This window comes from Ricinus communis, chromosome 6, assembly GCF_019578655.1.
Source record: "Ricinus communis isolate WT05 ecotype wild-type chromosome 6, ASM1957865v1, whole genome shotgun sequence".
Lineage (NCBI taxonomy): Eukaryota > Viridiplantae > Streptophyta > Magnoliopsida > Malpighiales > Euphorbiaceae > Ricinus > Ricinus communis.
Window position 1 is genome coordinate 27,863,937 of NC_063261.1, and position 21,352 is coordinate 27,885,288.

Genomic DNA, 21,352 nt, shown 5'->3' on the forward strand with positions numbered 1-21,352 from the left:
GCAATTTGTATCATGTCATATCTAATTATATGTGTCAGAATCATGTATAATATAGAAATAACTAGTTCTAATACAATTTTTTAAGTAATTATATCAAAATTAACTTAAATACAGAAATATTTATTACATTATACGGTCCAGTTTGTACAATCAGTTTGATAAATTAGAATCTTAAAAAAATAAATTTTTAAATCAAAATAATTAAAATTTTTTTTTATAAATATTAACTCAAATTTAACTTATTATTTTAAAACATAATTAGACATTTTTAAATGACAATATCTCTTATGTGTATATATGAGAGAATAAATATATGCTTAAATGTATATGTTCATATTTACTCGTGTTATTCACAAGTTAGACACATTAATTCCGTGTTATTCGCAAGTTAGACACATCAATCCCATTAAACCTATTTTTTTTCCCTGTGCCGTAAAGGGTTGGATCGTTTATAACCTGAATCTATCCAAATCTAAACACGTTTTCCTGCGAGTTAATTGTCCCATTCAATACGATCGTGCTGAATTTACCATCGTACGTGCCCTTCGACTCGGGCATGCAGAAGATATGAAAAACATGATGCGACCTTGAGTTAAGGGCTTAGAGCCTGCCAATATATGAGAACATGATCGTGCCCTTGAATTAAAAACGCTTACGTCTTGCCCCGTAGAGCAGAAAGAATATACAGATTCAAACCTAGCAAACTCATTCTCTTTCACCAACTTCAGAAACACATTTATGATGCTGATGACTTTTGAGTGTCTAAACAGTACCTGAGCATAAAAAGTAATAACAATTAAAAAAATATTGACAGAATGGTAGTGTTATATCGATTTGAAATACCTGCTGACAGGATTGCTTTACCTGTTCAATTAAGCAATTGTTCTGCAAACTGTGAGATAATGTCAAGTCCAGAGGCCTTACAAGCTTATATTTGCTGCTATAGATACAATCTGTCAACAGGCATCCATGTAAATATAAGAGGTACCAAATTTATTGAAGCTAAAGACCTTCACCTGCTTCAACATTAATTGTTTACTTTACAATCTCAAGGTTTGCCAAAAGGTTATAAATTTCACACATTAAAGGGCATAGATTCGATCAACTTCTGAATTGGAGAAGTCTGAATGTTGCCATGAGTTGGATCCACTCCTTCGTGCACTCTTCTCTCGCTTCCTCATTGAGCGAATTCTCTTTGACTTCACCACATAATAAGTCATTGTGCCAAGAACCCCAGCCATTATCACTCCCCCCACAACTGTAACCAAAACAGCAGCCCACTCGTGTTTCCGGCCAACAACAATATAAGACGATGCTATAAATGCAACTGAAGTACACACAGAAGCCAACCACATCAGTTTGTTGATCACCTCCACCACCCGTCTTTCTGCTTTTGTCTCACCTCTAACTAGTGTAATTTGAACCACCACAACCGCCAATGATGTAAAGAGAGCAATAGCATTAAAGATAAAGAAAATCTTGAAAGAAGCATGACCCACCACCACTGCTATCCCATTATTATCATCTCCACCAGGTACAGTAAAGATAGCTGCAAAGGCAACTGTTGCAAATAGCACGGCGACCACTGTCACTGAATTAGTAGCATTATTGATCCCTTCACGATGTAGTTTCCGGAGCTCCTTAGAAATATTATGGACATTCTTGTTAGTCTTTCTAGTTTGTTCAAGTTGTGTGTGAACATCTTTCTTAATTTGAGTTACAGTTTTCCTCAATTCGTCCCTTGGTTGGTTGAGTTCATTAGCTCTAACAGCACCATAGCGACAAAGGCACTCTTTTATCTCTGATGATTCTTCTGAGAGAGTAAGCTCTTCTGCAATGTCAAGAGCTGTTTTATGTTCTCTAGTCAGTGCATTGACATTTGTATCAGGAAGTAATAACAATTCATTCACTATCTGCAAGGAAAAAGAAGATTCAAACTTAAGATGCTACTGAACTATTTTATAACTGAATGCAGCTATTAATCAGTTCTAGAAGAGAAATGGCAAGTACCTCCACCCGCTTCTTCCTAGTTGCAACATGTAATGCAGTGTAACCAAATTTGTCTGGAAGCATTACAATAGCAGCATCTGCCTCCAGAAGCAATTTAACCACCTCGCAGCTCTGCCCTTTTACAGCCATATGCAATGCAGTCTGTCCCTTCTTGTCCGTCCTTCGTGCCAGCTGTGGATCCTTGCTGAGCAATGCTTTTACGACATCTACATGCCCCTGTCGGGCAGCTAAATGCAATGCATTTTTTCCATTGGATCTAGAAATCTCCAATAAGCTACCGTCCTTTGACAACAATTCATTGACTACTGCAGTATGCCCTCTTGTAGCTGCAGATACAAGAGGGGTTGCATTTGATGGACCATAAGTTCGGCTCAGGCTCGGATCATGATCCAGCAATACTTGGACGATGCCTGTAATAAGAGTATTATTATGAGTGCTTTTCTAGTTTGTATCAATCATGTTGATAATACGAGTGTTATGTTATGGCAGGTGGCATACATGGAAAATCTAGTACTCTTCAAATTAGTTACTCTTTGCAATGGAGTCTAAGATGGAAAGAGATACTCAAACTGGAAGAATTCAATCCTTATAACTGTATAAGGAAGTATTTGTCGAAAAACCAAGCATCTAAACTTCTGAAGAAGCAAAGTATAAGGAAAGGAGCAAAATACATGATTCTCATTATTTTGATGAAGTAAGATTAACTATATTTAACAGTTGCTGAATACACTGTTTTAGTGAAGTAAGATTTGTTCATATAAGATTTAAACACTAAATTCTTCTGATTAATTCACCAAATTATAAGAGCAATCACACAAAGAGCCATTAATAATATCTTATAAACATGGATTATAAAACTGTAAGATGCTTCAGTTCACATGTTCCTCCACAACTGCTTTCTATCTAGTTAGTTTTTAACTTAACAATCATATCAAGATCAATTATCTCAAAATAAAAATGGAAAAGAATCAACAACATTACCATGGTGCCCTTGCATAGCAGCAATATGTAATGCATCAAAGTTTGACCTATTCTTCCTTGTAATGCACTCTTTACTCGAATACTTCAACAACTCCTTCACCACTTCAAGATGCCCTTTATCTGCAGCAGTAAAAAGAGCAGTCTCTCCCAACTCATTCACCTCATTCACAACTGATGCCCTTATTTCCACAACCTCTGCGTCGAATTCCTCCCCACTCAAAGTCCCCACAAGTTGTGAATTAATATCATTAAGAATCTGCTTCACAGCCGCCAAATCACCTTGCTGAGCTGCTAAGTGCAGCTCAGTATCGTTATGGCGTCCAGTCACTTGTTTTACATACTTCTTTTTTCCTGCTTGATCTATCCTTTTCCCTGAGTTGGATAATACTAAAGCTGGAGCTGATGATGTTGAGGATGGTGATGGTGTCGGAGATGGTTCAGCAAGAGGGTTTTGGACTATTTGCGAAGGCATTAATCCCTTCTCTAAGTCCCTCTCTCTCCCTACACAATCCATCAATCAAACAACCATTAAATCAGATTTATAATCTTAAGTAAAACATATCCTTTTTTACCCTTTATCCCCAAATTTTCAGATACGTAAAATATTGTCTTTCCTTTTAAACTTTTCAGAGTTTAAATGGTTAGAAATGATAAAGTTATACTCTACTGGACTCATAGTAAAAGAACATTAAGAACTGTTTGCAACCCAGTGTCTCTAGTACCATTTTCCTTTTTTTTTTTTTTTAAAAAAAAAAACGGGATTTAAGATTCAAGTACAAGAAACAAAGAATTATGGAAAAGCAACAGGTGATTGATCATACAGAAATCAATACAGACAAAAGAATTATAATAACAAGAAACAACCTAAATGAAGTTTCCTTTCTTAGTGAGATACTATCATAGATTCAGTTCTTAAATAAATTCAGCTAGAAAGGATAAAAGAACCCAATATATAACAAGAAAGAAACTAGCAAAAAAGATTCGATCTCGACAAGGAAAAACGGCAAAAAAAAAAAAAGTACCTTCATCAATTGGAGAAGCCATCATTTCTTGAATTATTTGATGGTGGTGGTAAAAAGAAATTATATAAGATCTTATCAATTAAGAAGTCATCAAAGTAAAGAAAGAGAGAGGAAGAGGAACGAAAATCAACAATTTAAAAAAATAAATTAAATTAAACAAAAGGACAAAAGGAGGAAAGAGAAGTAAGAAGGTGCAAGGAAATGGCCTCTGACTAGTGGAGCTAGAAAGTGAGAGAAAATGCTTTCTTGGATGATTTTTTTTTTTTTTTTGCTTCCCACAATTATTCTTTTTCAACTATATTTCTTGTTTTATTATTATTGTTACTTTTTTTTTTTCTTGTTTAATGGATACTCGATGGCTCATTTTTATTCTTTTTTCAACTCGATCACTGTCACTCGCATTCCTGCTATGCTCTTGCCAAGAGGTTTCCTCATAATAATCTTCTTTCATGCTATGCTGTTGTATAAGTAGTAAAATATAATATAATAAATAATACAATAAATTTAGTTTAGTTTTTCACATTAACTGTCAAATTTTATAATAATAAATTTTTATTGAATATTAGAATAAAATAATTAATTTTAATAAAATTTAATTATAATATTTTATAAAAATAATTAGATAATACTTTTATTAAATATTATTGTTTAAATAATAATATATCAAAATTATATAAGAATAACTATTCAAAATTTTAGAAGAACATTTTAATAAGATTTAATCCAAAATTTAATAAAATAATAGCAGTAATACTTTTAGTGTCTAACTTGGTTCATAATAGAATAATAAAAATGGCTAATCAATTTTTATAAATTATAATAAATTATCACAATTTATAATTTTAATTATTAATTATCAGTCCAAATATGTAAACTTAAGTAATTTTATTTTAACTCAATTGAAAGATATTCTTACACGCACTAAGGTTTAAAGAATAAATTAATATTTTTTATAGATTAAATTCTTTGATGACAGTGAATCGGCCACTTCGACAAATAATTAGGCAAATTGATAAAAGAAGTTAAGCTGCAAGCAACTTTCTCAACTACTCTCAAAGTTTTCTTTTTCTCAATGAAGTATGAATTTTCATTCAGAAGGGAGAACACAATCCCCCTGCAAAAGTGAGTACAAAATAGAAAGGGGGTTGAAAATCCAAGTACTACTGCATGAGAGGGTGCTGTGATGTTGGGTTATCCAATCCGCAACAGCATTAGCCTGCTTACTAGCATTACGGATCAACTAAAACGGCTTAGAATTGAGGCAAGGCTGCATAAAATGAAAAATGGCAACGATGTCCCAAAGGGCGATCATCGACAAACTGTAACATATCAACTATACATTTTGAATCAGTCTCAAAAAACCGCTTTGCTCCAGCCATTTGAAATTGCCAGCTCCATGGCACCAGCTAGGGCCAAAGCTTCACCTTCCAACGCAGAAGAGGCATTTCTGTTATAGGCTTTCCCGCCCATAGTGTGACAACAGTAGTTCCCGTAGATAATCCTAATACCAGCCTTGGAAGAGCCAAAACAAAAGATGCTACCGGGTTAACCTTTACTGAGTCTCGTTGGGGGGGAAGCCAACATGTATCTAGAGGGTTACTAACAGAGGAGCGCTGGGACACATTTGCTCGAGGTAGTAGCTCAGCCAGCTCCCTCCATCTAACTTCAGCATGGAACACAAGCTTGATAGGATCAGGGGGTTTATTTAAGAAGATAGCATCATTTTTAGAGAGCCAAATATTCCAACACAGATAAGCCACCCACGACATTGAGTCAGTTCTCGCCCTTCCTGAAAACAAACTCGATACGTTCCTCCACCCACTTAATATATTGGAAAATCCAATCCTGCTAGGTTTATACGCAAGAGAGCTTGCGAACCAACTAGCAAAAGCATGTCCACAGAAGAATAAGAGGTGTTCAACTGTTTCTTGCTCCCTATTGCGGACCTAGCAAACATCAGATGCTACAAATCTCGAGATGAAACAAACAATTCAAATGGATGGGCAGGGAGTTGTTGAGGACTCTCCAAATAAATATCTCGACTTTCGGAGCCAATTTTAAATGCCAGATATATTTCTACCATGTAAAGTGACTGCTCGAGCTAGCTCTCGAATCAACTAAGGGTCTATCATGCTCTTACTTCAAGAAATAATAACAAGATTTCACCGTGAACAAGCTCCTCCTGTCCTTACTCCAAACCAGAGCATCTTGCTACTGAGTGGCCTAATAAACTCACTAACCCTATGAGATGCACTACTATCTGTTAAGGCTGAGGTTAGTTTGAAAGACGAGATTTTTAGAATCCATGGTCCCTTCAAAAATCAATAGATTCTCCATTTCCCACCCGCCAAATGAGCCCATTCCTTAAATCCCTGCCTTTCAATAAGGGTATCGCCCAACTTTGCTTCGAAGAAACCTTGATTAGGAAAATAAATTCCTTTTAATACTCTTGCCCACAATGAAGACGGATTATTAATAAAGTGCCACCACTCTTTTGCTAGGAATGCCTCATTAAAGCTCATCATCTCTCTAAATTCCATACCGCCAATCCCCTTTGCCACAGTCATCTTATCCCGGCTCCTCCAATGTACCAGATGCTCTTTTGTCGATCCACCCTACCAAAATCTCGCGAAGCATTTCTCCTTAAAAGAACATATGGATTTTGGGAGATGAAAAACAAACATAATATAGCTGGGGAGGGATTGGAGGACCGATTTATTCATGATCTACTTAGCCGCCGTGGATAGGAGGGCTGATTTCCGAATTTCAATTCTGCTAGATTCTTCTTTCAAAAAGGAGAGGGCCTCAACTCCTGCTGGATAATTAAATTTTATTTTGTTCACTTAACTTTTTTTTTTTTTCTTATTACAATTATTGAAATTTAAGTTTTTTAACATATTGGCCATTTATATAAAATCTGGTGATTTATTCATTAAAAAAAATTAAAAATTTTATTAATTTATAACATAGAATCTCTAATGCTATAAAATAAAATCCATAATTTTGAAATTTTGAAATGAAGCATTAAATCCTAATTCTTAAAAATCGATTTCAATGGATTGGCGTTATAAACAACTACGAGAAAATGTACCCATATACTGTAAATTCTACGTACTCATTATTTTACAATTAGCATCCAAATCTAATAAATTTGGTGGTTAGACACTAATTTGATATTGAAGTTCTTACACTAAAAAGGAATTTAATGGCACATTCTCAAATATATATATATAGACATGTAAGAAACATAAAGAAAATGATAGCTTAAATATAAACATGTGCAAAAACATTACTAATTTGGTGGTTGGACACTCTTTTCTTTTTTGTTTTCACTTTCTTTCTTTCTTGTTTAGTATTATTATTATTATTATTATATTTTTTACTTTAAAAATAATATCTTGATACAAATTATAAAGAAAGACAATTAATCTGAATCAATTAAGTTGAAAAAGAAAAAATTTAATGTAATAATAAGTAAATAAAGAATAGAAGATGAGGAGAAAAGGAAAAACAATAACTAATATTTATTATCAAAGCCTAAAGGATTTCTGAACTCTAAAGTTGGGTTTGATTTTAGATTAAGTTAATAATTTGGTGAAATGGTTTGATGATTAGGATAATGACTTGTTAATTTTTTAAAACACGTGTTATTATAATATTGAATGCTTTAGGCATGTCATTATTCTAACGAATTAAACCACTAGATTTTAGATAAGTGACTAATCTACTACCAAACTTAAAATTAAATGACTATAATGAAAAAAATAAAAGATATATGACTAAAATGAAACTTAGTGTAAAGTTAAATGACCATGCTATAATTATCTCTCCTAAATATACTTCACCATCAAGTGAGAGGAAAATTTGCATGAGCTCGCTGATGGCATCCTTAACCTTTAGTGGAGTATTAGAGCTAAAGAACAAATTTGATTTTCCCCAATTGATCCTTTGACCCGAAGTAAGACAATAATTATGGAGAATATTTTTCAAAACTGATGCTTCTTGAAGGAAGGTGCTAGCAAACAACAACGTGTCATGCGCATCCATCCATGCGTAATAGGTGGACATTCCAACTTAATCTTGTACCCGCTGACATTACCATTATTATGAAAGGCCTTGATAACTTTAGAGAGAGCATTAAACACCAAAATAAAGAGGTAGGGGGACGAAGGATCCTGCTGCCTTAGGCCTCTACTCGGTAAGAATTTACTCATATTTCTCTCATCCACCACTAGAGAGTACAACATAATAGTGATGCACTATAGGACTAGCCCAATCTAGTACTTCAAGAAACCAAACCTCATAAGAACCCGCTCCAAAAAGGACTAGTTCACTGAGTCAAAATCTTTCTAAAACATCAAGCTTTATTGCCATGTTATATATCTTCCCCCTATTTTTTTTATTTCAAATTGTGATAAGCCTCTTGCGCCACAATTATATTATCTTGAATGAGGCGATTACCCATAAAGGTAAACTGGAACAGAGAGATAATGCGCTTAAGAAAAGGCTTTAGTTGATTCGCTATTGTCTTAGATACTACTTTGTAAATGAAGTTGCAACAACTTATAGATATGTAGTCTTTAATGCTTATTGGATTTTTCTTTTTAGGAATAAAGATAATATTCGTAGCATTCATGGCCCTCAGTATATACCTAGTATGGAAGAAGGTTTCAGTGCCCTAACCACATAGTCCCTATCACATCCCAATATCTCTGAAAGAAAAGACTAGGTAACCTATTTGGGGCTGGCGCCTTTGTTCCCCCAAGATCAAAAACCATTCACTTAGGAATTGATTCATCTCATTAGAAACAAATGGAGTAATGCAATCCAGGAATTCTTCTTAGCCTAAAGTTGGAGTGGCCTCAACAACCTTCCTATAGTAATCCTCAATATGCCTACATATATCCTCCTCAAGGAGCTAGTTGTTATGCCCGTCTTTGATTCTGGAAATACAGCTTTGTCTTTTCCTCTGCACTACTAATTGATGTAAAAAATAGGAATTCTGATCCCCATACATAAGCCAATTGACTTGGGCCCTATGGAACTAGTGCCTTTCCTCTACCTCCCACGGTCTGTCCAATTCCTTGAGTAGTATCTTTCCTTGCTCTCAATCTTGATATGTCATTCGAGAATAATACAAGCTATCCAATTGGTTAAATAAAGAGACTATTAGTTTTTTGCCATTCTAAAATTACCTTTACTCCAGCCCATGAGAGCTTTCCTACTTTTCTTGAGCCTCGTCATAATTTTGAAAGAGTGTGACCCCCTCACAAATTGGTGCCAAACTTGATCAATAGTGCTTCTACTCTCTAGGTCTAGGTCCCACTTAGATTCAAACTTGAAGCTTGATCTTCTTCTTGGAACAGAGGATTTTAAATACAAAAGGAGTGGTCTATGGCTAGACCCAACTAGCTCCTCATAGAATAATTGTGCCTTTGGAAATCTTTCCTGCCACCCGAGATTAATAACCACCTAATTAATCATTTCAGCAATGTTGCACTCACCCCTTTGTTTGTTGTTCCAGGTGAGCGGATTCCCAATGTAGTCCATCTTCCATAATGAAATCTGAGCAAGAAAATTTGGAAATCCCCAAAGATAGCACTGGTAACCTCTCGCCTCTTTATTTGCCTGGTACATAATAGAGTTCAAATCCCCAATGATCAACTAAAGGATCTTGTTGTCCATAGCCAGAGTTTGAGCTCTTGTTAGAAAATAATACAAAGGCATCTTATGGCTTCCTTGTATACAAAAGTTCTATGATATTCTTCCTCACTTGTAACCCAGACATCTATGAAATATTTACCCTTCCTTAAAGTTTGAATTGAAAGTTCATTAGACCATCACCGTAACACCAAACCACTAGAAATTTCCATCGGCTCAACATAACATGCCCTTTCGAACCTAAATCTCCTCAATTTATTAACCATCGAACTATTTTTCTTGTTCTCCAAAAGAAGGACAAACATTGATTAGTGTTTTGACCTAGTCCCTTTGCGTCTATTGGCCAACCACCACTGCCATTTCATAAGATTTCGTTGGTTGAGCTAAGGAGGAGATATGGGAGATTCGTCCGCAAAGTTAATAAGTGCTAAAGGCACTTACTTTTGAGCTCTATATTATATTAATTTTATCTTTAGTTGAGTTTAATTTATTTTTTCAAGTTTGATTTTCAGTTCTTTTAGGCACTTTGAAAATAATAAATGTCAATGAGTCAAATGGAATCGAAAAGCATGAGAATCAGGCAAAGAAAAAGCATATTTATCCAAAATTCTGTCTAACACGGGAAGCCACACGGGCATGTGGCCTTCCCGTATGAGTTGTAAAAAATGGCAGATTGCATGAAGGATCCACACGAGAAGTCCACATGGCCTTATGCTCCCCCGTCTTTGACTGACAAGCGGATTTCAGCATTACGCAGATTTGATCGCATTAGCTTTAATTCAGTTTTTATGATCTTACAGATCCAAAATTAAAAAGCAGTCTTCATCAACTTTGTAGAGGACTTTCTAAGGTATAATTCTTATGAATGGTTCAACTACATATTAGGTTGCTAAGGATGAGAAAACTTGGGTCGAAGTCAGATGTTATGTAGTTCGTTTCTGTTTGGATTCTTAATGTTTAAGCCTTATTTAGAGCTACAGATGTTTGATTGAGGTGATTCAAAATCCTAAAATGAACTACTGTTCAAGAGCTACAACTTCGATGCAGAATATAAACCTCAATTTAATTTCGAAGGTGCCCTAAAGTAGCCTACAAAGTAAAGAACGAACGAAGGCATATATTCAAGCTACGAAAAGCTAAGGATGTCACAACGGTCGTGTGGTCCCATGTCAATCATAAAAATATATTGTTTAAAGGAACTTTTAGGGTTATTTTGAGGGAGGCCATCATATTTTCATTTCTATAGAGAGAAACATTGAGAAACTTCATTTTCTTTTCATTTTTAGGGCTTTGATTGGTATTTCTCAAGGAAGAACATCATTTCCTTTATTGCTTTTGAAGATTGGGGATTTGAGATTGAAGATTTTCATTTCTTCTCTTCCATGATTAGTTTGAAATCTTCATTCCCTAATCTTTATTTCTTTATTGTAATGTTAGGAACTAATCTTCTTGCTATTTGGATTTTGATGAACCCTAATTTGTTTTGTATGGATTGATTCAAAGTTAATGCAATTAATATTTTCTATGAGTTGTTTTGTCCCTTTGGTTTCTTAATTATCTATTTCAATTAATGAGTCGACCTATTGATTGGGATTTATTTTCATAAACTGATTAAAGAAAACTTTTTATGAATTGATCACATCTTAGGAATTGAGGATTAATTGGGATACTAGAGATAGATCTACAAGATCCTTTGATTCAATAGTTCCTTAATCTTAATGCATGACCTAAGTGAGTGGATTTGAGAAGAGATTCATTTCCTTCCTCTTAGAAATTAGGGATTTAATCACTAGAGAAAGGTTTAAGCCTAATTTTGTGGAGTGCCAACTCAATTCGTGATTTGAATTAATTGTTATTTGTTTCATGAAATACTTAACTTATTAAGGGGATTCATTACCTAAATAGGCTTTATCCTTGATAAGTTTACCAATTATTTTAATCTTTAAGAATATTTTACTTTTGAATATAGTTACACTTAAATAACATTTTAATAGCTAAATATTAGTATATGATTAAAGGTAGTATTCACAATTAGGTCCCCAATGGAACGATACTCTTACTTATCATTAAATTTACTTGATACGACTAGTGCACTTTGCTGTGTGCAGATAGCGAGCATCAAAAGCCTCTTTGCCTAGCGAGTTTCTTAATACGAATTCTTCTTGTCTGAGCATGAGAAGCTTCTAAAAGGCCTTCAGCAATAAGTTCATTCTGAGTCTGAGAGATAATGAAGGTAGGTGCCTCGTTAGTAGAGGACAAAGATAGGTGCCTCATTGGTCCGTTATTTTAGAGGATTTTTAGAGGGGGTGGCTAGGCAAAAACTGGTTTGAGTTGATTCTCATTTTGATGGCTACATTAGGAGTAAGCTCAATTGGGCTAGGGCCTAAGGGTGTGAAGGAAGTTGGATTATTTATGACTATATGAATGAGGGCTAGTTGGGGTAAATTTCCTTATCCAAATGGATCAAACTAGGAGGAATAAGAGTTGGACTTTGCATTATGAGGTTAAACCGACCCACATTGTTATTATTGTTGTAGGTTAACTAAGAACTTTGGATTTTAGGTAGCTTAGATTGTATAATAGGAATGGTTTTATCCGTATATAGGGGATCAGGGTTATTCTGTAGGGAAAGGGATGTAAGGGGAGGGCTGATATCTATCAGGGACATAGAGAGGCTGGATATACCTATAGATTGGTCATCAGGCATGCACTCGTTGCTTTCCGCATCAGATACATTTTTCATCTTTTCAAACCATCGAGGGCCTTACTGACACGTTGGGTCAACGTATTTATCCTTGTTGTTGCTTCGTCACGAGCCACCTCCTTCCTTCTCCAACTATTTGCAGACCTGTAATCTATCGCCTTTTTGGTCGAACCACGACACCAGGCAATATCTTAAGAAACATGCTTATTATGACTGGATCTAGGTACCCATATCCAGTCTCCGTAAAATTGTCTCTTACCATATTTATGCTCTAATTCTTCAGTCTTACCAAAGATAGGACAAAATTTTTCTACATGCCCTAATATCCTACAGAAGTAGCAAGAATTTGAAAGCCCTTCGTATTTTAATATATCTTGTTATCATGAGCACCTCTTTTATTGATAAAAATGTTCCTGCAATGATTTATCAACCTAAAAGGAACTCTCATCCTGAGATACTTACTCCATTTAATACTATTGTCATTTGAGTTATCAATCTCCTCCAAGTCAGCAAAGAATTCCTCAATCATTTAAGCATTTTCCTTGCTAATCTGATCTAGGGGAAGGCAATGGGCTTGAACCTAGATGGATGACTTATTGAACTTGATTTCATCTAGGGCTAGGTCGGGAGGCCAAAATTTAAGCAGCATGTAGAACTCTTGAATATTCCACGGGATTCCATCCAATACTATATGTTTTTTCCCTAAGTTGTCTAAAGCTAAAAAGGAAGCATTACCGCCTAGTGCTTTAATATGTAGTAGATAAGACACCCGCCAAACCCTGTGCATGATAAACCGTACCAAACCATTGTTGAAATATTCACTAGTTAAAATCTTCCCATGCCTCTAATTTTCTAGGCCACATCTTGGCTAGTGTGGAGGACCAAGGCAGGGTTAGAACATGATAGCCTATTAATGCCTGAAATGATTCTATCCAAATTCTTCTCTTTGTTAGACATTAAGAGAGATCATAAATGACGAGGAAGAGGAATAGAGGAGAATAGAAGATGAAGAAGACAAGAGGGGAAGAAAAGAAGAGAGGATGGAAAAGAGATAGAGGATTAGGAAAGATAGTAGAAAAAACGAGATCTCTAACAAAAACAAGAGCTGAAGGAGGAGGTCTCACCAGAATCCTACTAGCCCACCCACCAAATTCTACTCACCAAGTCAGAGAACACTAATGAATTTGTCATTACATTACATAAAATATTTTTATACTATTATATAAAATAATAAAGCATGTAATGTAATTGTAATTCTATTACATGTTTCATCATGTTGAATTAAACATAACCTTAAGCTTTAAACTATAAAACATGTAGGGTTGTAATAAATTTGAGCTTTTTAACTAGTTTGAGTTTAACTTGTCTATAATTGAGTCAAATTCTTACTAAATTTATCAAACTTATTTGAATTTAATAGAATTTAAGTCTACTTAATAATTATAAATTATAAGTTATTAATCGAATTCTTACTAAATTTATAAACTTATTTGAATTTAATAGAATTTAAGTCTACTTAATAATTATAAATTATAAGTTATTAATCGATTCATTACAAAATATTTATTATAAGAATTATAATGTTTTACTAATATTTATAATTTATTTTAATAAATAATATAAAATAAATATTTTTATATTTATGATAAATAAAAGTATAAAAATTACAAATTAAACATCAAATTAGAGATATTATATTTCACTAGCTAGCTATAAGCATAATAACAAGATATACAAGCTAATAAGTTGAATTTTGTCTAGTTTGGATTTGTATTTAAGAGGAAATTTCTCTAGTTACCTTTTCTTCAAATTTAGCTAGTGTTGTTTAAAAAAATATTGATTATGTTATTTTATTTCATTTTTACCTTTTTTAACTTTTAACTTTTAACTTTTAACTATTTATATTCATTCTCTTTATTGGTTTTTCGGTTGAATGGACTAACTTTTAAATCTTAGATTGAAATTTCTTTTAACTAACTCACCTAAAGGATTTTGGAGGTGAGGAGTTTATTTATGGAGTTGAATTTGGAAAAAGAGGCTGGGACAATGGCAACAAAATAGGAATAAACATAGAATCTTTGCATCGCCGATTTGCTAAATCTAAGTCTTTTCCAGCAAAACAAAAGGTGAAAGAGAGCTAGCCAACTCAGAAAGACCTTACAGCTAGAGCTTGAGAAGCTAATATGGCCAAAGGAGGAAAAAAAGAAAAGAGAGAAATAGCAATAGAAAGAGACAAAATCGGAGAGAAAAAGGCGTATAAAGAGAATAAAATGCAATTCTATATAAAGTAAGAAATTGATTTTAGATACTGTATAGATACCTAACATATATTGTGCTTTAATAAGCATATACTTTTTACTGTTGAATATTTTTTGAGTTGTATTCTGTTTTATTCTAAAAAATTTAATATATCTAACATATACTATTATTTGGCAAACATACCTTTTACTATTAGACTTTTTTTTTTGAATTTGCATATTATTTTATTTGAAATTTTTTTAAAATACCTAATATATATTTAATGTATACTATTTTGTTTTATTAAAAATATAGCTTTTACTATTTTTTTTTTAATATTTTGTAAATGTTTTTGTTCACATTCTTTTTTAGCTTTTAAAATACTTGCAGATATTTGTAACTATTGGCCAAATTGTTCATTTGAAAATTTTAATATTCAAGGAAGTTAGTATTTCTTATAGTTAGTTTTTAAATATAAATATAATTAAAAATTAAAATATATTTTATTCAGTTTTAGTCAAAAGTATACTAGATATTTGCCTTTTTTTTCTTTAATGTGTATCTAACATGTATTCTTTTATGATAAGTATAAAAAGTACCATGTGATTTCACCATTTAACAACTTTCATTATATGATTTTGTTTAGACAAAAAGAGTTATGTGGTTAAAAATCGTGACAAAAAAAAGTATTGTACAGTTTAAAAGTATTGATTAGCAAAGATCTAGCCATCTTCATTCTGATCAACCATCATTATCATATTTCTTGTGTTTGATAGTATGAGTTTAGACATTAATAACTCAAAAATTCATTGTTTGACCGCTAAATCAATCTCATCGGTTCAATAACTTCTTAAACCGTGATCTAATGATTAAATAATAGAATTAGTTGTTGTTAAACTTTAAAATCATGTTATCAAACATGAGCAAAATATAATGATGGCTGATCAGAGTGAAGATTGTTATATCTTTACAAATCGAGACTTTTTAATAGTGAAATATATTTTCTGTCATGATTTGTAACCACATACCTCTCTTTGCATGAAAAAGAATACATACTTAAAATTGTAAAATAATGAAACTATGGGCGTCAGTTTTGAGCACGCACCCAAGTGCCTTTAGCAACTACGACACTGCAACGCTTTTCAACCTAATTGAAAATACGCTAACTAGTCACAAAGACTAGTGCGGAGATGAGAGTCATCACTCGGGTAACCAAGACACTTTTACTAATGAGTGATGTATGTCAATTCCATAAGGAAGCTTACATCACAAATCCACAAATGGATCTAGAAGCCAACTTCTTTATTTGTGCATATTTGTCTTTAATTTTATTGTTTAACAGGTTATTCATAGCATGTAAGGTCCACCTGAATCTAGCCCTAGACTTAATAAAACGGGCTATACTTAGGTAGATCTCACATGCTGTAGTACTTGATGTGTAGAAGTATAATTATTTGCATTTATAGGAAATAACACGTTAAACAATAAAATTAAAGACAAAGATACACAAATAGGGAAGTTGACTTCTAAATCCATCTATGGATTCCTAGCGTAATGACTTGGGCTTAGAGGTTAGCCAAGTCGCACGACACTTAGTTAACTTGCTTGACAAAGTCGAACTAAGTAAGCCTATATGAGAATTGGGAGAGATTGTAGGTGAGCAAAGTAGGCAGTAGGGTTTCGGAACTTGGGTAGGGTAGAGAATTGAGAGCACTTGAGCTTTGAAAATATGGAGAGCTTTATTAAGTTTACAACCTTCCTCTTGTATGTTACAAATGATGGATGGAGTGGGTATTTATAGGCTTCCCACCTCCTTAACTTGTGGCTAGAATTCATCCTTCTAGAATTCTCTACAAGTTACATATGTACAAGGCTTCCTTTGGAAGCTACTCTATGTACAAACAAGGGAAGCTTCTAGGCTGCTCCTTGGCTTGCACAAAGCCTTGCATTTTCCAGCAATCTCTAGATCCTTCCCTTGATTTCCTTAGGCAACCAACTTGGGCTAGGCTGCAACTTTCGGGCTAGGCATATATTGGGCATATTTCTGCCCATGGACAGCCTTCCTTGCCCAAGATGAGGCGGGCTGTGACACCCTCCCCCACTCAATCTCGCGACGTCCTCGTCGTGCTTTGAGCTTTGTAATTTTGGATATGCTCGGGGAATTGCCATAGCAAATCTTTACGTTCCTACGTAACCTCGGTGTCGGGTAAATTTTTCTACTTCACCAAGTATTCGGTGTAGTTGGGAACTCCTCTTCTTCTTATCACTCTGTCCGCAAGGATGCATCCAATCTCCTTGTCGAACTCAGTGACAAGGCTGTTGGAGCTCTTCTAGATTCGCCACGGCTGGGGTCTTCTTTATCTTCGTGGTCTGGCTTGCGCATACTCACATGGAAGACATTATGAATTTTTAGTCTCGAGGGTAGTTGGAGCTGGTAAGCAGCAGCGACAACGCGTTTTACGACTGGGAACGGGCCTTCATATCGCCTTACCAAGCCTTTGTGTACTTTGCGGAGGGACTTGAACTGATTAGGCAGCAGCTTCACCATCACCAAGTTGCCAGCGATGTATTCCTTGGGGCATCTCTTCACGTCAGCCCACTTCTTCATGCGCTTCGCTGCTTTATCGAGGCATGCCCTCGTTATGTCCGCCTCTTCGTGCCATTCCCTTGCAAACTTATAGGCGGAAGGGTTGGCTCATCCATAGCCAGCAGCAATGGCATTTGGCGTCAACGGTTGCTGTCCCATAATGACTTCGAAGGGACTCTTACCCGTGGACTCACTCCTTTGGAGGTTGTACGAGAATTGGGCTACGTCAAGCAGTTTTGCCCAATCTCGCTGATGAGCACTAACATAGTGCCTTAGGTAGAGTTCCAGCAAAGCATTAATCCTTTTAGTTTGGCCGTCGCTTTGCGGATGAAAGCTTGTGGAGAAGTTGAGGTCTGTGCCCAACAACTTGAACAACTCTCGCTAAAACTTATCGGTAAACCGAGGGTCTCTATCGCTGATTATATTACTCGGTAAGCCCCACAGCTTCACAACATTCTTGAAGAAGAGGCGAGCTGCCTCGTCTACCTTGCAGTCCGCCGGGGCAGGGATAAAAGTAGCATACTTGCTAAATCTATCCACGACAACCATGATACTTTTGAACCCTTCGGATTTCAGCAGGGCTACAATAAAGTCCATCGAGACACTCTCCCACGGTCTTTCAGTGACGGGAAGAGGTTCGAGTAGGCCAGCAGGCTGTTATTGTTCCACCTTGTCTTGTTGGCATACAAGGCAGGTCCGAACATAGGCCTCCACATCGTCCTTAAGTTGCGGCCAGTAGTAGTTTTACTGGACTAACGCAAGTGTGCGAGTCATTCCGTGATGTCCAGCCCACAAGGAGTCATGGCACTCCTTCAAGATTTCTCTTTGCAGGTTTCCCCACTTCGGCACGTAGACTCGATTGCCAATAGTGAGGAGAAGGCCATTTTTCTCCCAAAATCGTTGAGTTTTTCCCTCGATCGCCAGCTTGATGATGCTCTTGGCCAAAGTGTCTTGCTGCATTCCTTCCTTGATGCGACTAAGGAAGTCACTCTTCGGCGTGCTAGCAGTAATGGAAGCCAACTCTGCCTTTCTACTCAACGCATCAGCGACAACTTTAGCTTTGCCCGGCTTATATTCAAGCTTGTAGTCGAATTCGGCCAAGAAATCTTGCCAGCGTGCTTGTTTAGGATTCAACTTCTTTTGAGTCTGGAAGTAGCTTGTTGCTACATTATCCGTCAAAATAGTGAACTTGCTGCCGAGCAAGTAGTGTCTCCATGTGCGCAAGCAGTGGACGATAACGGTCATTTCCTTCTCCTGGACAGTGTACCGCCTTTCCGTTTCATTAAGCTTGCGACTTTCATAGGCGATAGGGTGCCTATCTTGTATGAGGACGCCTCCAATAGCATAGTCTGAGGCATCCGTTTGCACCTCAAATGGTTTTTCGTAGTCAGGCAGCATCATGACTGGCTCCATTGACACGGCATCTTTCAAGGCTTCGAATGCAGCTTGGCATTCCTCACCCAATTCCATGCCTTATTCTTCTTGAGTAGTTCCATCAATGGGGCAGTGATAGCTGAATAGCCTTTGATGAACCGCCGATAATAGTTCACCAGCCCAAGAAAAGATCGCAATTCGGGCACCTTGGAAGGAGGTTGCCATTCTTGGATGGCTTTAACTTTTGCTGGATCCATCATTAACCTGCCATCCTTGATTCGATGGCCAAGGAACTCCACTTCTTCTCTTGCGAATGAGCATTTCTCGTGCTACACGTACAGCTCGTGTTCGCGGAGCACTTAGAAGACTTGCTTAAGGTGTTGTACATGCTCCTCAAGACTGTTGCTGTATACAACAATGTCATCCAAATAAACAACCATGAACTTATCAAGAAAGGGATGGAGTACCTTGTTCATGAGTGTGGAGAATGTGGCAGGGGCATTAGTGAGGCCGAAAGGCATGACCAAGAACTTAAAAGCTTCATATCGTGTCACGCATGCTGTCTTCGACACGTCACCAAGTGCGATGCGGACTTGGTAATAACCAGACCGCAAATCCAGCTTTGAGAAATATCGAGCCTTCCCCAATTGATCGAAACAAGTCGGCAATCAAAGGGATTAGATACTTGTTCTTGATGGTAATCTTGTTTAAAGCCCGATAGTCAATCCACATCCGTAGCGAACCGTCCTTAAGGACTGGTGCACCGTATGGGGCCTTCGATGGCTGGATATAGCCCGACTCAAAAAGGTCTTGGAGCTGCTTCCTCAACTCAGCTAGCTCCGGAGGTGCCATGCGGTAGGGTGCGATGGTAGGAGGCTTTGCACCAGGCTCGAGCTCGATGTGGTGATCTAGATCTCGCTTTGGTGACAACTTTTGCGGCAGCTTCGGGGGCATCACGTCCTTGTATTTGTCAAGGACAGCTTCGATGGATTGTGGCAATTGCAGGGCAGATTGCTCAATATCGTCCTCATCATTGAGCTCCCTCATGGTTGTGACATAGCACTCCCCGTTCTTGAGACCCCGCTTGAATTGCAAGGCAGAAATCACAGCAGGTTTGGATCTCGCCATGCTCTTCAAGGGGATCACTCGAAGCTTCGAAGCATCGAGGATCACTAGAGAGCTAATGGAAGGGACCGGAATGGCATAGGCTTTGTAGAAAAATGCTAGACCAAAGACAGTTTTAAAATCATCCATAGGCACAATAGTAAAGTCTAGCATAACTTGCCAATCACCAACTTGCACCTTCACATTTTCCGCAATGCCATGCACAGGCTTTGCCTCTGAATTGACAGCCTTAATCGTGCTGACTCCTTTGGATAGCTTCAGGCCTAGGCGCTTCGCCTCGTGCACGTCCATGAAATTATGCGTAGCACCCGTATTAAGCATGGGGCAAACAGCTTTGCCCTCAATGAAAGCGTCGACGTAAAGCAGGCCTCTCTCCTTGGAGACGAGCGAGAAATGAGCTTCGACAGTGCACCTAAGTGCTGTAGAGAACCTATGCCAGCTTAGGGTTCTCCTTGGCAGTTATCTTTGTTGAATTCTGCCATGATGGCATTCATCGCCTTTCGATTTGGGTAGTCCCTCACCCTGTGTGGTTCGTCGCAAATGAAGCAGGGCTTGGGTGGCTTAGAGGCAGCAGGTTTCTCCTTGTGCGTCGAGCCTTTGCCGTGCTTCGAGTTACCGCCAGAAGACTTCTGGTAACTACTCTCCTTGCCTTTGTTGAAGTCCCTCTTTTGGCCTCCCCCATTCTTGGAAGAGCTAGGCTTCTTGCCCTTATCTTGAGTAGAGTAGTCCTTGAGGTTCTCCACTGCGGCAATTGATTCATCAAGGGTCTGCACTCCGCGTCGCTCGAGCTCCATTTTCACCCAATCTTTCAACCCGTCCTTGAAATCAAAGAGGAGCTGATCGTCGGTTAGGTCTGGAATCTCTAGCATGAGAGTCGTGAACTCCTTGACATATTTAGCAATGCTCCCGGTTTGCCTTAGCCTACGCAGCCTGCTTCGTACCTCATCGTTGGCGTTGTGAGGCACAAATTGCTTGCAGAGCTTGGACTTGAACTGTTCCCACGTGTTGATTATGCAAAGCCCCTTCTCCCTAGCGGAATGTTTCCTTCTCCACCAGAGTTGGGCGGAATCCCTTAAGAAGATGGCAGCGTTGCTAATTTTTGAGAAGTCATCCGTAACGTTCATCGCCTCGTAGAATTGATCAAGCTCGAATAAGAAGTTTTCCACCATAGTGGCGTTGCGTGTGCCATTGTACATGGCAGGCTTAAGGACTTTCAAACCGTGCGGGGCAGCAGAACTAGTAGTGGCAGTTGTGCTTGTCGAGGGTGGACTACCTCGATGAAGATCATCTATCTCCCTATGAAGCTTTTTCAGCTCATCCCGTAGGGACTTTTGCCGGTCGGGGAACTCCTCCCTAAGGGAGCATAGTTCTCCCCGAAAGGCTCTGCCAAGATCTTCGATCATGGCCTTGGCAGCCCTTGTGATCTCCATATTTTCGTGAATAAGGTTGTCAACCTGATCACTAAGCTGGCCAATAGTCGAAGTCACGCTAGCCAAATCTTTCTCAAGGCTAGCAACTCAAGACTCGACAGGCTCGCTTGCTGGAGCCTTGGATTTGCCCCGTCTAAGTTGTGATCGTTGTTCCTCACGCCTGCAGGTCTGCTCAGCGCGTTGCTTTTCCACCGCAGCAGCCACAATTCCTTCCTCGCTT

The 21,352-nt window shown here is 37.2% G+C and overlaps 2 protein-coding genes across 2 annotated transcripts; both read right to left on the reverse strand.

Annotated features, from left to right (window-relative positions):
* Positions 1–972: 972 nt before the first annotated feature.
* LOC8262688 (ankyrin repeat-containing protein ITN1) lies at positions 973–4,350 on the reverse strand. Its single transcript, XM_002526745.4, has 4 exons — positions 4,014–4,350; positions 2,992–3,492; positions 2,011–2,420; positions 973–1,913 (listed from the first exon to the last, which is right to left on the reverse strand). The coding sequence occupies exons 1-4, from the start codon at positions 4,036–4,038 to the stop codon at positions 1,083–1,085; spliced, it is 1,767 nt and encodes a 588-aa protein (XP_002526791.2). The 5' UTR covers positions 4,039–4,350; the 3' UTR covers positions 973–1,082.
* Positions 4,351–18,630: 14,280 nt separating this feature from the next.
* On the reverse strand, positions 18,631–19,993 carry LOC107261855. Its single transcript, XM_015723929.2, has 2 exons — positions 19,187–19,993; positions 18,631–18,906 (listed from the first exon to the last, which is right to left on the reverse strand). The coding sequence occupies exons 1-2, from the start codon at positions 19,991–19,993 to the stop codon at positions 18,631–18,633; spliced, it is 1,083 nt and encodes a 360-aa protein (XP_015579415.2).
* Positions 19,994–21,352: the final 1,359 nt, after the last annotated feature.

Coding starts and splice junctions, on each gene's coding strand:
- LOC8262688 (XM_002526745.4), bottom strand. CDS start 4,038: ATGATGGCTTCTCCAATTGATGAAG. Junction 3,493..4,013: donor GGCTTCTCCAATTGATGAAG/GTACTTTTTTTT, acceptor TGGATTGTGTAG/GGAGAGAGAGGGACTTAGAG. Junction 1,914..2,010: donor CTAGGAAGAAGCGGGTGGAG/GTACTTGCCATT, acceptor TTTTCCTTGCAG/ATAGTGAATGAATTGTTATT.
- LOC107261855 (XM_015723929.2), bottom strand. CDS start 19,993: ATGGACGTGCACGAGGCGAAGCGCCTAGGCCTGAAGCTATCCAAAGGA. Junction 18,907..19,186: donor TTCTCAAAGCTGGATTTGCG/GTCTGGTTATTA, acceptor CTGTACGTGTAG/CACGAGAAATGCTCATTCGC.